Below are 12,556 nucleotides of genomic sequence, written 5' to 3' on the forward strand. Positions count from 1 at the left end.
GATTACATAGCCCTAAGCATTTGTCAAGGCTCTTAGTACTGTATACCCCCCCCCAAAAAAGTGAATTGTACTGAATGTAAATTTAAAAATAAAAATACATATAATGGGGATGCCTGGGTGGCTCAGTCGGTTAAGCGGCTGCCTTCGGCTCAGGTCATGATCCCGGGTCCTGGAATCGAGTCCCACATCAGGCTCCTTGCTCGGCGGGGAGCCTGCTTCTCCCTCTGCCTGCCTCTCCCCCAGCTTGTGTTCTGTCTCTCTCTCTGACAAATAAATAAATTAATTAAAAAAAATACATATAATGACCACTTTGGAGAGAGTTTTTTTTTTTTTTAAAGGTGGAATAAGAAAACTTCGTAGATAGGAGAGGTCATCAGAGTTTAAACATTTGAAGTCTTTGTTTTGTCCAGGATGAAGGCAGAGATACTGATGAATTTCAGACTGGTCAAGAATGCTGTTAAAAACTGAAGGTGACCACTAAGAGGAACAGAAATAAAATGTGTAACTTCTGAATTGGTAGAAGTCATGAAAGAAGGGGAAAAAAGAAGCAACTAAAAAAGTGGTAAAAACAAAACACCAAATAAGATGGTAGGAGCAAATCCAACTATATTAGTTATCACAAGAAATGAAAACAGATGAAAGAAAACAGATGAAAGGCACCAGGAAAAAGATTATATTTTTAAAATCCAGCTATATTTTATGTGCCTTACATAAACATTGACAGGGAAAACATACAAGGAAAAGTTGTTTTTTTTTTAAGATTTTATTTATTTATTTGAGAGAGAGAGAATGAGAGACAGCATGAGAAGGAGGAGGGTCAGAGGGAGAAGCAGACTCCCTGCCGAGCAGGGAGCCCGATGCGGGACTCGATCCCGGGACTCCAGGATCATGACCTGAACCGAAGGCAGTCGCTTAACCAACTGAGCCACCCAGGCGCCCAAGGAAAAGGTTTTTAAAAAGATACACAAAGAAAATATTAACCAAAATAAAGCTGGTATAGAACTATTAATATCCAACAAAATGTGCAGCTTTTATTTAATATTAATACCTACTGTATGCAGAGCCCTCTCCTAGGCCGGTGGGGTGATATGGGAGAAACAAACATGACACCCATCCCAGGGGACTGTAGTTTGGGTGGCGTCCACATGACTCTAAATTACTCTATGTAGTCAACAAATACTTTTCAGTAACTCTGTGCAAACCCAGCAAGAGATGACATTTCTAAAAAAAGAGACAGGGGAGGGAAACATACTTGGAATTCCAATGATAAAACTCATGTATTGATCAGTGTAGCAGTTGGTTTCCAAAGACACCTGCCAATGAACCATGCCTCCCAGTCTTCATGGCCTTATGTAGTCTCCCCTCCCACAATGCATCTGGACTGGCTCTGTGACTCATTTTAATAAATAGGATGTGGCAGAGAAGAAAATATGCCAATTCTGAGCCTAAGCCTTACGAAGGCCTGGCAACTGTGCTTCTGCACTTTGGGGACAAAAGCTGCCGTGTAGTAAGTACAGCTATCCTGCTGTAGAAACCAGCTGGAGAAGGAGAAGCCGTGAGACTGAGGGAGAGAGCGGCCCAGCCATCAGGGCTGAACCCTGCCTTCCAGCCGTCCCCGCCAAGGCTCCAGACAACCCCCAGATGTGCCCAGCTGGCCCACAGTGGCCCGGTCAACCCACAGAACCAGGAGACACAATAAAGTTATTTCAAACCATAAAGTTTTGGAGGTAGTCTGTTATGCAGCTATAGATAACCAAAACAGTCGCTTCTGAGGTGTGCCAGACACTGCTAAACCTTTTCCTAAATGCCGTTATTTAATCCTTTCAACATACTTAGAGATATGTATCATGAACACCCCCCCCCCACCACCGATTTTACAAATGAAGAAACTGAGGCTTGGAAAGAATGTCTTACAACTAAGAAGGAGCAGAAGCCGGCTTGAATCAAGGGCCCTTCTTGATATGGACTCCACACTCCCAACCATCGCATTATGTGGCCAAGCGGGGAAGTCGAAGGCTGAAAAACACAAACCGTTTTGGAGTGAATCACAATGTCTGTGTCTCCCCTGGCATGAGCGCCCTTCAAGCTTTTCCCTCATTGTCTTTTTCATCCTGGACTATGGAAGAGTGAAGGGGTTCTGGAAAGATGATCAATAAGTAGGCGGATGGCATAAATTGGAGATTTTATTATAGTTTTGACACATTTCATAAAAAGCACTAATCATCCTCAGTGTTCGGTTGTCATTTGAGAAAGTGTAAATGCTGCATCTGCCACTGCCTATCTTTTCTTCCAGACAAAAGAACACATGTTCCTGACCAGGAAATGTGCTTTGTTCCCCACGCTTCATCACCACTAGAGAAGCCTGAGCTTTGGGACAGGTGGGGAATGGCTGCCTTTATAGGCTCTCCCCTCCCCCACAGCCCAGGCAGGCTTCCAGGACCATTCTGGGCCCATCCGGTGTTAGAGATCATCTTAGTCCCTACCTCAGGTTCACAGATGAGAAAACAAAGGTCCCCAGGGGAGGTGTGGCTTCATCAAAATCGTACTGAGAGCTGTGTCAGAGTCAGGCTAGGACCACTTCCCCAGATTCCTTCTCCAGGGCTCTCTGAATTCTAAGACTCTCTGGAGTCTCGTCTCCAGCTGCAAGCAGGCACTGGACTCCTGATGGGGGTGAGTCTACAAGTCTGTAAGGTGCTGAGAACAGCCAGGTCTTTTGAGAACGGAGCTGAGAACCCAAGAGCCCAGCAGCCAGATGTTCAGCACCACAGACAGCTCAGCTGGCCTAGGACTTGGGAGGCTGTTTTGCAGGGTCATGGGAGAGAAAGGGAGAAGTGTTGGAGTGATCTTAGAGTCGATCTAGTCCACCCCCCTCACTTGGCACAGGAAGAAACCCAGGAACATATAAATGGCTGGTCCAAGGTCACACGGCAAGTCAGGACAGAGCTAGAGAGGAGGCCCAGTAGCCCATCTCCTCACGCCTCCTCAGGGCCCACAGATACCTGGTCCCCGTGACTTATTAGGGGCTTAGCCAGTGCTTAATCTCCAAAATCTAAATCTCTTGCCTTTGGGGATGGCAAAGAAAGGAAAGGAATAAAAAAACAAAAAAGAGGAGTAAATAAACTGAAACAGCACCCGGCCCTGATGGGAAGGTCTGTGATTTGGCCTCTAACTTCAAGTCCTTGACAGGAGCTTTCGACTTCCCCAAGGTGGTGTGGCCTTTTAGAAACAATTTAGTTACCATGGCAACCTCATCCCAGGTTTCATCTCCGTGGCAATTCATTGGGGTTTTTCACCCGCCTGGTAAGTACACATGTGACTGCCCATATGTACACTGCAGAAAAATTAATATACGATCACATTTTTAGAAGTGGCATATCTCATTATCCGAGTCTGCAGTCGGGAACGTAACAAGGCAGGTTCCAGGGTGGACAGGGGCCGTGACATCAAGGACCCAGAGCAGTCTTTGGGGCCGCTCAGCCTTCTCACCGCCATTGTGAACCTTTCCTAATCTTTACGGGTCAGTGCATCTTAAGCTCCCCATGGGCATAAATAATTTCTCCTCTTCCGTATCCTCCCTGGTGTCCCACCCATGACAAAACCTCAGAGTTGCCTCTGATGGCAAGAAGGGCTGGGATAGGGAGGAGGCTGATCCTTCTGACTACAACCTCTGCGGGACTCGGGAATGCTTCCTCCTGCTTCCTTTGTCCCTGCATCCCAGTTGGGGGCACCCCTGGCACTGTTCCCGCTCTCTGTGGCAGACCTTGCATGCCTGACCTGTGGGCTTTGGGCACCCTCTTCAACATGACCTAATCTGCCATCTATTTTCAAGGAAATCTTCATCACTTCTAGTCCACTGAGGGCACTCTTGCTGTTTTCCTGCAATGCCATGGATTTTCTTTACTGTCCGTCCTGATGTTTAGAATGATGTAGAGCCAGCTGGAGTGCTCTGTCTACCACCCTAACCTAAGCCCCTCTTTCTCTCTCTATTTTTATAATAACAGCTTTCACTTTATAGTCTGTCCAGTGATGGTGCCAGGTTGTTTCTCTTACCCTAAGCATCTTCCTCACCAGAAGTAGTACATTTCGTGATGGACGAGTCACCATCACATCTGCAACAGAGAAAAGTGAGAAGTGCTCACAAAAAATATTCCTCCCACATCCCAAACAATGAAACAGAAAAATCAAGGCATGGTTTCATTTCAAAATTTCGATTGAAATTGTGAAATGTACCAGGTATTCACCTTCCAGATATCCTTTGAACTCAGATAGACTTGAATTTGAACTCTGATCATACCAATGATTCACTGCGGTCTTAAATGAGTGACCTAAGCAATTTGAGCCTTGTCTTCTTAAGCAAAGATGACAACAATATCTGCCTTGCAGGAATGATTAGATACGGGTTATAGAAAAATCAGAAAGGATTATGAGATAAAATAGGAAGAGTGTTTCACTCCATTCCTGGCATGTGCAAGATCTTCTTTAAATGCTTATTAGCACCTAAAAGGGGAATCATTCCCACGAAATTTTATTTGCATCTGACCGAAGAGAGTGCCCACCCTCCTGCTTGTGTTTGATTTGGTTATATATCTTTGATCCCTATGATGAATGGGGCCCCTTGGAAACAGGAGCTGTGTCGTCAATTCAACAGAGGTTTGTGATATCCCTAAACTGAATAAAGCATCATTCTGGGTGCTGTAGAAAATACACACACCGGGAAGACAGTTCTCAGGGATAATGCAGTGAAGGAGACAGACATGAACACGGACCCATAACGGCAAGGCAGAGCAAGGCACATGCCACATACTTTGGCCGTGTGCCTGGTGGTTCGGAGGGTGAGCTCAGAAACCAGTCTGCCTGGGTTTGGATCCCTGTTCCACTTACTGGCTATACAACCTCAGACTAGTCTCTTAACTTGGCTGGACCTCGGTTTCCTCAAATGTAAGGATGTTAGTAGAAGCACCTCTTAGGAGAGTTAGAATGGAGCCTAACACATAGAAGGGCTTAATGAACATTAGCTGTTGTTATGTAGATGTCCAAAGATATGCAGCATTTTCAGAGTAGAGCTTGGGGGCTGGACCCTCGGAGCAGAGGGAGGAGTGCCAGGAAAGGGGCTGGCACCGAGGTGTAAGACAGCCCCTCCAAGGTCAACCAGCATCCTCACGACACTCGCAACCGGTTGTCCAACACCTACCGTGGGCAGAGCCCTGTGCCAAGCTCAGCCATCATCATCCCATGGACCCTTCTCAACAAACACAGGAAGCGGGCTTTATGATCCCCATTCGACAGATGAGCAGAGTGTGACTCAGAGCACTTAATTAACTTGCTGCTGCGCACACAGCTGGTTCTGTAAAGTCTGACTCATTCCATTCCCTTCGCCTGCTCCCCAACACCAGCGCTCCTGCACAGATGGTCACGAGGGTCTTGAGGATGCGGGTGGCAAGCGGGGCCTGCATAAGCCTGAAATGCCGGGGGCATCTCTCCTGTGACCAGCAGCCCCTGACAGTCACTGAACAGGGAAGGGTCTTCTAATTCCGAAGCCTGGTTCCACCCGCAGAGATTTTGCTGTAATTGGTCTGGGGTGCAGCGTGGGCGGCAGGACTTTTAAAGCTCAGCCAGGTAATTCTCATGAGCTGCCAAGTTTGGAAATCATGGGTCCAAGGGGAGGTCTTGCACTGAAAGCTTCACTGCTGATGCCTGGCCCTTGCTGTGGCTCTCCCCAGAGCCGCTCCGGTGCACCAGGACTGGGCCATGGCAGGGGCCTCCTCGGCTGGGGCCCCTCCAGCCCTCTACTGCTCTGGGTCCCTCGTCCTGCCCCCGAGTCTTTCCTCGTCCTCTCCCTTCCCAGGTCTCCAGAGCCTTCTTATGGCCCAAAGTTTCCCAACCCCAGGAGGGGCCAATCCGGCTGCCCCCCTGGAAAGGACTCAAGACCCCAAATTGATCCCATTTGCCCCCTTGATCCCCAGCCAGAGCACCGCTCTCATTTTCCCCACACAGAACAAGGCAGGGAGACGGGCTGGTTTCAGCAGGAGGGGGTGATGGCAGCACGCTCCCCCCCTCTCCCTCCCTGCACTGAGGGTGAAGCTTCGGGAAGCAGAGAGGGGGCAGAGCCCAGGGCCCGGCTTTGAGGAAAGGTCACCCTCCCAGCGAGGCCTGGGCCTGGGGTGGTGGGCAGAGGGCAGAGTCCGCCTGGGGAGGGGGGATCCCCCTCAAGGCAAGTACCTGCTTTTTCTTTGAAGCCCAGCCACAGTCACTTTCAGTGTCACTACGGGAACGGGACCCAGACCAGGAACGGCACCCCAGCAAGAAGGCGAGGGTGGCATGCAAGGCCCCTGGAGTCCTTGCTGAACTTCCCCTTCGGAGCACAGGTCTGTCAGCCTGGCCCAGCTCACAGGGAAGCAGCAGCTCGTGCAGCATGACCATCGGTGATGGAGGTTGGCCTCTGCCTGTCTGGTTTGTCATCATCAACCTCCAGGTCCCCTGTCCTGGGCTCTCTGCCCAAGCATTCCATTGCCACACAGGCCCCACGAGAAACCGAGGCTCACAGCCAGCCTGCAAGCTCCCACCAGAAGCCCGCACCCCACGGGCTGGCTACGCCCCCCCCACAGTGGAGGCACAGAGGGTGGCCCCACTGAGTCCCCATGTGGATGGTTGTTCCACTATTGTGTTACCAGCGTCTCAGGGCAGAGTTGCCTTCAGCTTAGCGACCTCTCAGCGGCAGCCCCAGGAGAGCCAGCCGCCTGGGACACAGCTGGTTGTACCGGAACCAGGGGGCACGCTCATAAGGCCCGGGTCTGCATGTCACCTGCGCCACCCTTTAGGTGCCGCTGTGACCTCGAGCCCACTACCTAACCTCTTTGGGCCTCAGATTCATCATCAGTAAAAAGGAAAGTGGGGATGATGCTAATATCTGCCTTAAAGAATTGCTATGAGGACGAATTTAGATAATGCCCTGAAAGCGAGTAGCAAAGCAACCATTCAAAAAGAAAAAAAGATAGTTTACCACCGTTGTAATCTGGTTTGTGGAACAGAGCACAAGGAAGGGTGCAAAGGAAGACTCAAGGTGTCCGCCGGGGTGTCTGTGTCAGGAGGTGTCCCCTGGCCTGTCCGCCTGGGTCAGCCCACGTGTGGAGGGCTACCGGGCCCCACCAATGTGGCCTCTGGCTTCTCCAAGATGGTAGAACACACAGAAAGCCAGATGTTGATCTTATAAGAGCTAGCTTTCTGACTGTTGCTTTATTTGTTTCTCCTGAAAATTCTAGAGTGTTCCCTGTGGATTAAGCTCTTTCTATCTATGGACTAGAATTGCAGATTCTTGAGTTTAAAGGCATATGGCTGCAAGAGTAAGCAAGTGCTGCCTCCGGGCTGAGAAGCTTGGCTGGCCTCGGGGGGTCAGGGATCCAGACATCCCGAATACCTCTTGTGACCTTGATTACCAAGAGGGAATCGTGAGCTGCACTCGATGGCTGCTATTCAGAAATCCTACTAAAGTCTTTTGTATAAAACGTGTGTGTGTGTGTGTGTGTGCGTGCGCGCGCACATGCGTGTTCCCGCGGGCATGTGCACCCGTATGTCTTTTCCCCCATATTGGAATGCTCGGTGTGAACCCTTTCTGTTTGTACCCATAACCATCACACGTCACCCTTTGCCTCTGAAACCTCCCTAAGTGCTCCAGGCTGCTCTTGGTCTGCTGCTGGCTTGGGGTCTGGGGGGGCTCAGGGAGGGGGACTCCCAGCAGCGAGCTGAGCACGTGTGAAGTGGGCCTCAACAAACAAGCAGGAAAGTGAGCGGATGTTCTGGAGTAAGCCCTCCCTCTGTCCTCCCTTCCAGGGGCCGTCTTGCTCGTGAGGGCACCTGACCCCAGAAATTGCATCCCTGACTCAGAGGGAGGGAAGCAGAGGGTCTGACTTAGTCCTTGATATTGGTGGAACCAGCGCCCAGGCCCAGGGCTAGTGGCCTTGAGAAGGGATGTGAGTATCTGGGGCTTGGTGGGCTGCAGGCTGAGCTAGACTCTAGCTCTGCCACCCCCTTGCTCACCCCGGTGCCTGGTGCAGAGCCCGGTCCACAGCGGATTCGCAAGAGACCCTGGGTGAATGAATGAACTTGGGCAGGCCTGTTTAACTGAACTTTAGTTGCCTCTCCTACAAACTCGCCCACGGGAGAATATCTGCTCTTACTCACTAAGCCATTGTGGGGAGCAGACAGGACCACGTAGAGTCGAGTCTGGGGTCACACAGGCAGGGGTGAATCCTAGCTCTGCCCGTTCTTGGCTATGTGATGTCAGGCAACCTCTTTGAGCCTTAGTTTCTTCATCAGCAAAATGGGAGTAATAATGAAACCCCCCTCACAGGAGTGCAGCTCAGTGCTTGGCACACTGTCTAATACATTATTAACACGATACATTATTTTTGTCCTGCTTACGAAAGTGCTTTGGAAACTACAGAATGCGCTGCATATATGAATGACGATCTTTCTGTCCAAGGATCTCACTTCAGAGAACCAAATATATTTGGCTGGGGAAAACGTTCATGCAATAAACCAAAATAACGGGCGCCTGGGTGGCTCAGTCGGTTAAGCGACTGCCTTCGGCTCAGGTCATGATCCTGGAGTCCCGGGATCGAGTCCCTCATCGGGCTCCCTGCTCGACAGGGAGTCTGCTTCTCCCTCTGACCGCCCCCCCCATGTGCTCTCTCTCTCTCATTCTTTATCTCAAATAAATAAATAAAATCTTTAAAAAAAAATAACAAAATAACAATAATCATAATAATCGTAGGTAATCACGTTATTATCTATTACATGTCAGGCTACTTTACGCACATCATTTCCTGGGAGCTCTGGGGTCGGTTGCTTCCCGTTTTCTAGATGAGGAAACCAAGGCACAGAGAGGTTGAGTTACTTCCCCAGAGTCACAGAGCTAGGAAGCATGGCAGCTAAGATTTCAAAGACCAGGGTCCCAGGTCATCTTTTGTGAACCTGGGACCTTCGGAGATTTGGCCCCAGCATCCTGGGCAGGCCTTTTAAGAGGAGCTCTCCCTGCCTGAGAGTAGGGGTGGGGAAAAGACTTTGGAGAAGCAGGTCCCTCCTCCTTCCTCCAAGCTCCAGGCTCAGGATTCTGATCCAGCCTCACCTTTCCCCGGCAGCCTAGACCTCATATGCTCTTATGTAACTCTGTTTCCTGCTCCCCTGCCCCCACGCTTTATATAAGACAGCTCAGCAAACACTGGGGGACCCCACTCGAACTCGCTGTTGTTCTCCTTGAGGCTGGAGCCTGTCTTTGAGTGTGCGTGCATGCGTGAACATACACTCATGCACATGTGCCCGTGTGTATTTGTACACGTGAGTGTACTCGTCATGGGATGGAGGGCACCAATACGCATGTGAGGACACAGACATGTCTTCATTGGCCTTTTTTTTCTTGCAGTGAGAATAAGGCTTCCCCACTACGGCTTTCCTTTTTCAACAAATTCAGGCAGCTCAACTCTTGAATGCCCTGCTCTTGCCCCGGTCACAGGTAGTAGCAGGCCCATGTTAGTAGAGGAAAGTTCTCACAGTGCTGACTCTCACTTGGTCAGCCAGGAAAGTGTCTAAGCCTCTGTTCCTCCTGGAACTCCCACTTGCCAGTCACTTGGGGTCACTTGGGGTTTTAAGGGAACCCCTGCGGCTGTCTGAGCTGCGTCCTGCAGGCATTGGGTCAGCCCAGGCTCCAGACACCTGCGCTACACGAGGCCAGATACCCAGGCTACCCACATCATTCAAGGCTGCTCACCCCACATGGCGCTGGGCTACCTGCCTGTCCAAGCTATCAACACAATGTTCTCCACATTGTAGGTTTTGCCCCATGGACACTTCACAAGTAATCTCTGGCCCCTTTACTGGCCTGACCTGTCAAACTGGACGAATTCTCCCAGGTCTGAGATTGGGGTGGGGAGGTGGGTGGGCAGGTGACACGTCCCAATGATGAGGATTCTCACTACCCAGGAGGGCTCAGGAGCCAGCAAGATTCTGGATTCTTCATAGTCCAAGACCATCTATGCTTTTGTTGAGGTACTGTCCCCTCTGCCGGTGTGGAACTAGGTGCTGAAGACAGGGGACTGTGTTCCCTTCGCTTCTCTTCCCAAAGCCAAGAAGGGCTTCAGCCATCTTCCTTCTCATTCACCTTCACTTCCACGCCGGGCAAAAGAGAGGATAGGGAGAAATCCATTAGAACCCCCTCCCCCACCCCCAATCTTCCAAGCACCAAGGTGCCTGCCTGGGGTTAGACAATGGGGTCTATACATAGGCTACAAAGCCCAGCGTTCCTTCCTCCTGTCTGCCCACCCACCCCAGCCCATCCCAGACCAGACAGCAGAGCCACCCACTCCCCCTTGGCCGGTGAATGCCGAGGTTCTTAGGCATTAACACTGCTTTAAGTTAATTCTGCATCTGCAAGAGGTGGCAGGGTTCTGGGCAGCAGGGGGCATCTCATAATGGGAAGTTCGAAATTCCCTCCACACGGCTGCATTTGGAGGCCTTTCTGCATTTTAAACATCCTGGGTCCTTTGCACCACAAAGCCTTCACCTGAACTTGCTTTCCCCGCTCCCCAGGCGGCAAGGGCGTATTTTCAGCGCCCCACTACTACTCGTCCACACTCGACAAGGGTGGGGTCCAAACCAGCCCTTAGAGGAGGCTTTTGCCCCTGTAATGTAACTAGATCTAGCCACCCCCCCCATTAAATTTTATTTGACCACGGTCTTGAGGTATTAATTTTGCTGTTCGCCCCCTTTGCACTTAAGTCACTGAATTTTTTTTTTTTTTTTTAATCTCACGGAGTAAATTAAAATTTCCCAAAGATTTACTCTCCCTGCCGGACCAGCCCTTTCCCCTCCGGAGCTATAGCCTCCTTAGCCTCCGCGGAGTGGGGTCTCAGGAACCCCGGACCTGCCCCCCCTCCCCCGGCTCCGCAGTCCGGCGGCCAGGGGGCCCAAGGGGTACACACCGCGCTCCCGCCCGTGCCCCAGCCAACACACATCCCAACACACATGCACACACACCCCGGCGAGGTGCCGGTGGAAGCGGCCGGAAGCCCGACGGCTGCAGTTTTATTACAAGGTTTCTTCTCAAAGGCGACATCAGGCCGACAAGGCTCAGCGACTCGGATTCTCCAACGACTCCCCTCCCCCCCCTCCATCTACAGACCCCCAAACTCCCACGCACGTGACCGCGGCCCCGGGCGGCCTCGCACGACCTCTCCCACGCGGCCACGCCGAGGCGCACACAGCACCAGCCGGGTGTGGACGACCCTCTCCGCGCCGCCGCCTCGAGTCCCGCGGTGTCCGGGTCCTGGCGGGGGCAGGGGGCCCGAGGTCCGTGGCTGTCCCTCGCGCGGCCGGCGGAGCCCGCGCGGGGCACGAGGGTCCTGGTGTCCCTCTCGTCTGCTTGCGGGCCGGGCGGCCTCAGTACAGCCCCAGGATGGCGGCGCCCACGTCCTTGGAGGGCCGGCGCTCCTGCGCCAGGAAGTTGATCCTGCTCTCCGACCTGATGAGCAGGTTGCAGCCCAGGAAGAACACGCCGAAGACCACGGTGAGCGACAGCACGCAGAGCACAGCGATCTGCGCCGCGCGCGACCCCCCCCAGGCTGCGCTCGTCGGGCGCCAGCCCCGCGGGGACCCTGTCGCTGGCGGCCAGCGGCGCGCCCCCGGGGCAGCAGCCCAGCCCCGTGCCCAGCCCGTGGCTGCGGTTCCCCAGGGCGGCCGCGCCGCTGCCGCCCAAGCCGCCCGCCGCCTCCAGGCCGCTGTGGTTCAGGAAGGTCGCGTTCATCGCCGTTGGGCGCCGGGGGTCTCGGCGCGCCGGCCGGGGCGCACGGGGAGGCGGCGGGCGCCCGCGCTCCCGGAGACGCTGGGGGCGGGCTGCGCGCGGGAGGGGGGAAGGCGGGAGGCGGCCCGCGCGCCGGCGCCCCTCGCGCCCACTGCCCCTGGGCGCCGGGCGGAAGCGGCGGCCCGGAGTGGCGAGCAACAGGCGGCGCGGGAGCTGCAGCAGCCGGAGAGCCGCTCGCTCGTCTCGGTCGCCGGCCGCGCGGCGCGACCGCCCCGCCGCCCCTCCCCTAGCAACGGCCCAGGCCCCGCCGCTCCCCCTCCGTCCCCCCGAGTGCGGGCGCCGGCAGGCGTCGGAGAGGCGGGCAGCCCCGCCCTCGGGCCGGCGGAGGTCGAGCCCCGGGGGGCAGCGGCGGACTGTTTCGGGGTGCAGGATCTGCCAAGGCGCCCATTCCGGGATTGGGTGCTCGTCGCCGGTACGTTCTTCCTGAAGTCTGCCCTAAATCTCGTCTCCGCTCTTCCGCGCCTCCTAACTCTTCCGACACATCAGGAGTAGCCGTGACCCCCGGCACGGGCTTCCCTCGCCTCTCTCTTCGCCGCCGCGGCGGTGGCGCTGGGTGCGGGGCGCTCCCGCACGGCCCTCCCCGCCCCTCCCCGCTGTCCCCGAGCTGCAGGTGTGGCGGCGGGGCGTGCTGCCTCCTTCCCACCCTGCCCCCACCCTGCCTCACTTGATTTTTTTTTTTTAATTTTAATTTAAGAAGAAGTTTAT

At 53.5% G+C, this 12,556-nt stretch overlaps 1 protein-coding gene across 1 annotated transcript; it reads right to left on the minus strand.

Annotated features, from left to right (window-relative positions):
• Positions 1-9,818: 9,818 nt before the first annotated feature.
• Positions 9,819-12,281, minus strand: RPRML (reprimo like). The gene is given in 2 exon segments (XM_035029716.1): positions 9,819-11,607; positions 11,609-12,281. Coding segments are annotated over 2 exon segments (363 nt in total). The 5' UTR covers positions 11,795-12,281; the 3' UTR covers positions 9,819-11,430.
• Between the last annotated feature and the right edge of the window lie 275 nt (positions 12,282-12,556).

The sequence above is a fragment of the Mirounga leonina genome, unplaced genomic scaffold, assembly GCF_011800145.1.
Source record: "Mirounga leonina isolate KUSES-001 unplaced genomic scaffold, KU_Mleo_1.0 Mir_272, whole genome shotgun sequence".
Taxonomy (NCBI): Eukaryota; Metazoa; Chordata; class Mammalia; order Carnivora; family Phocidae; genus Mirounga; species Mirounga leonina.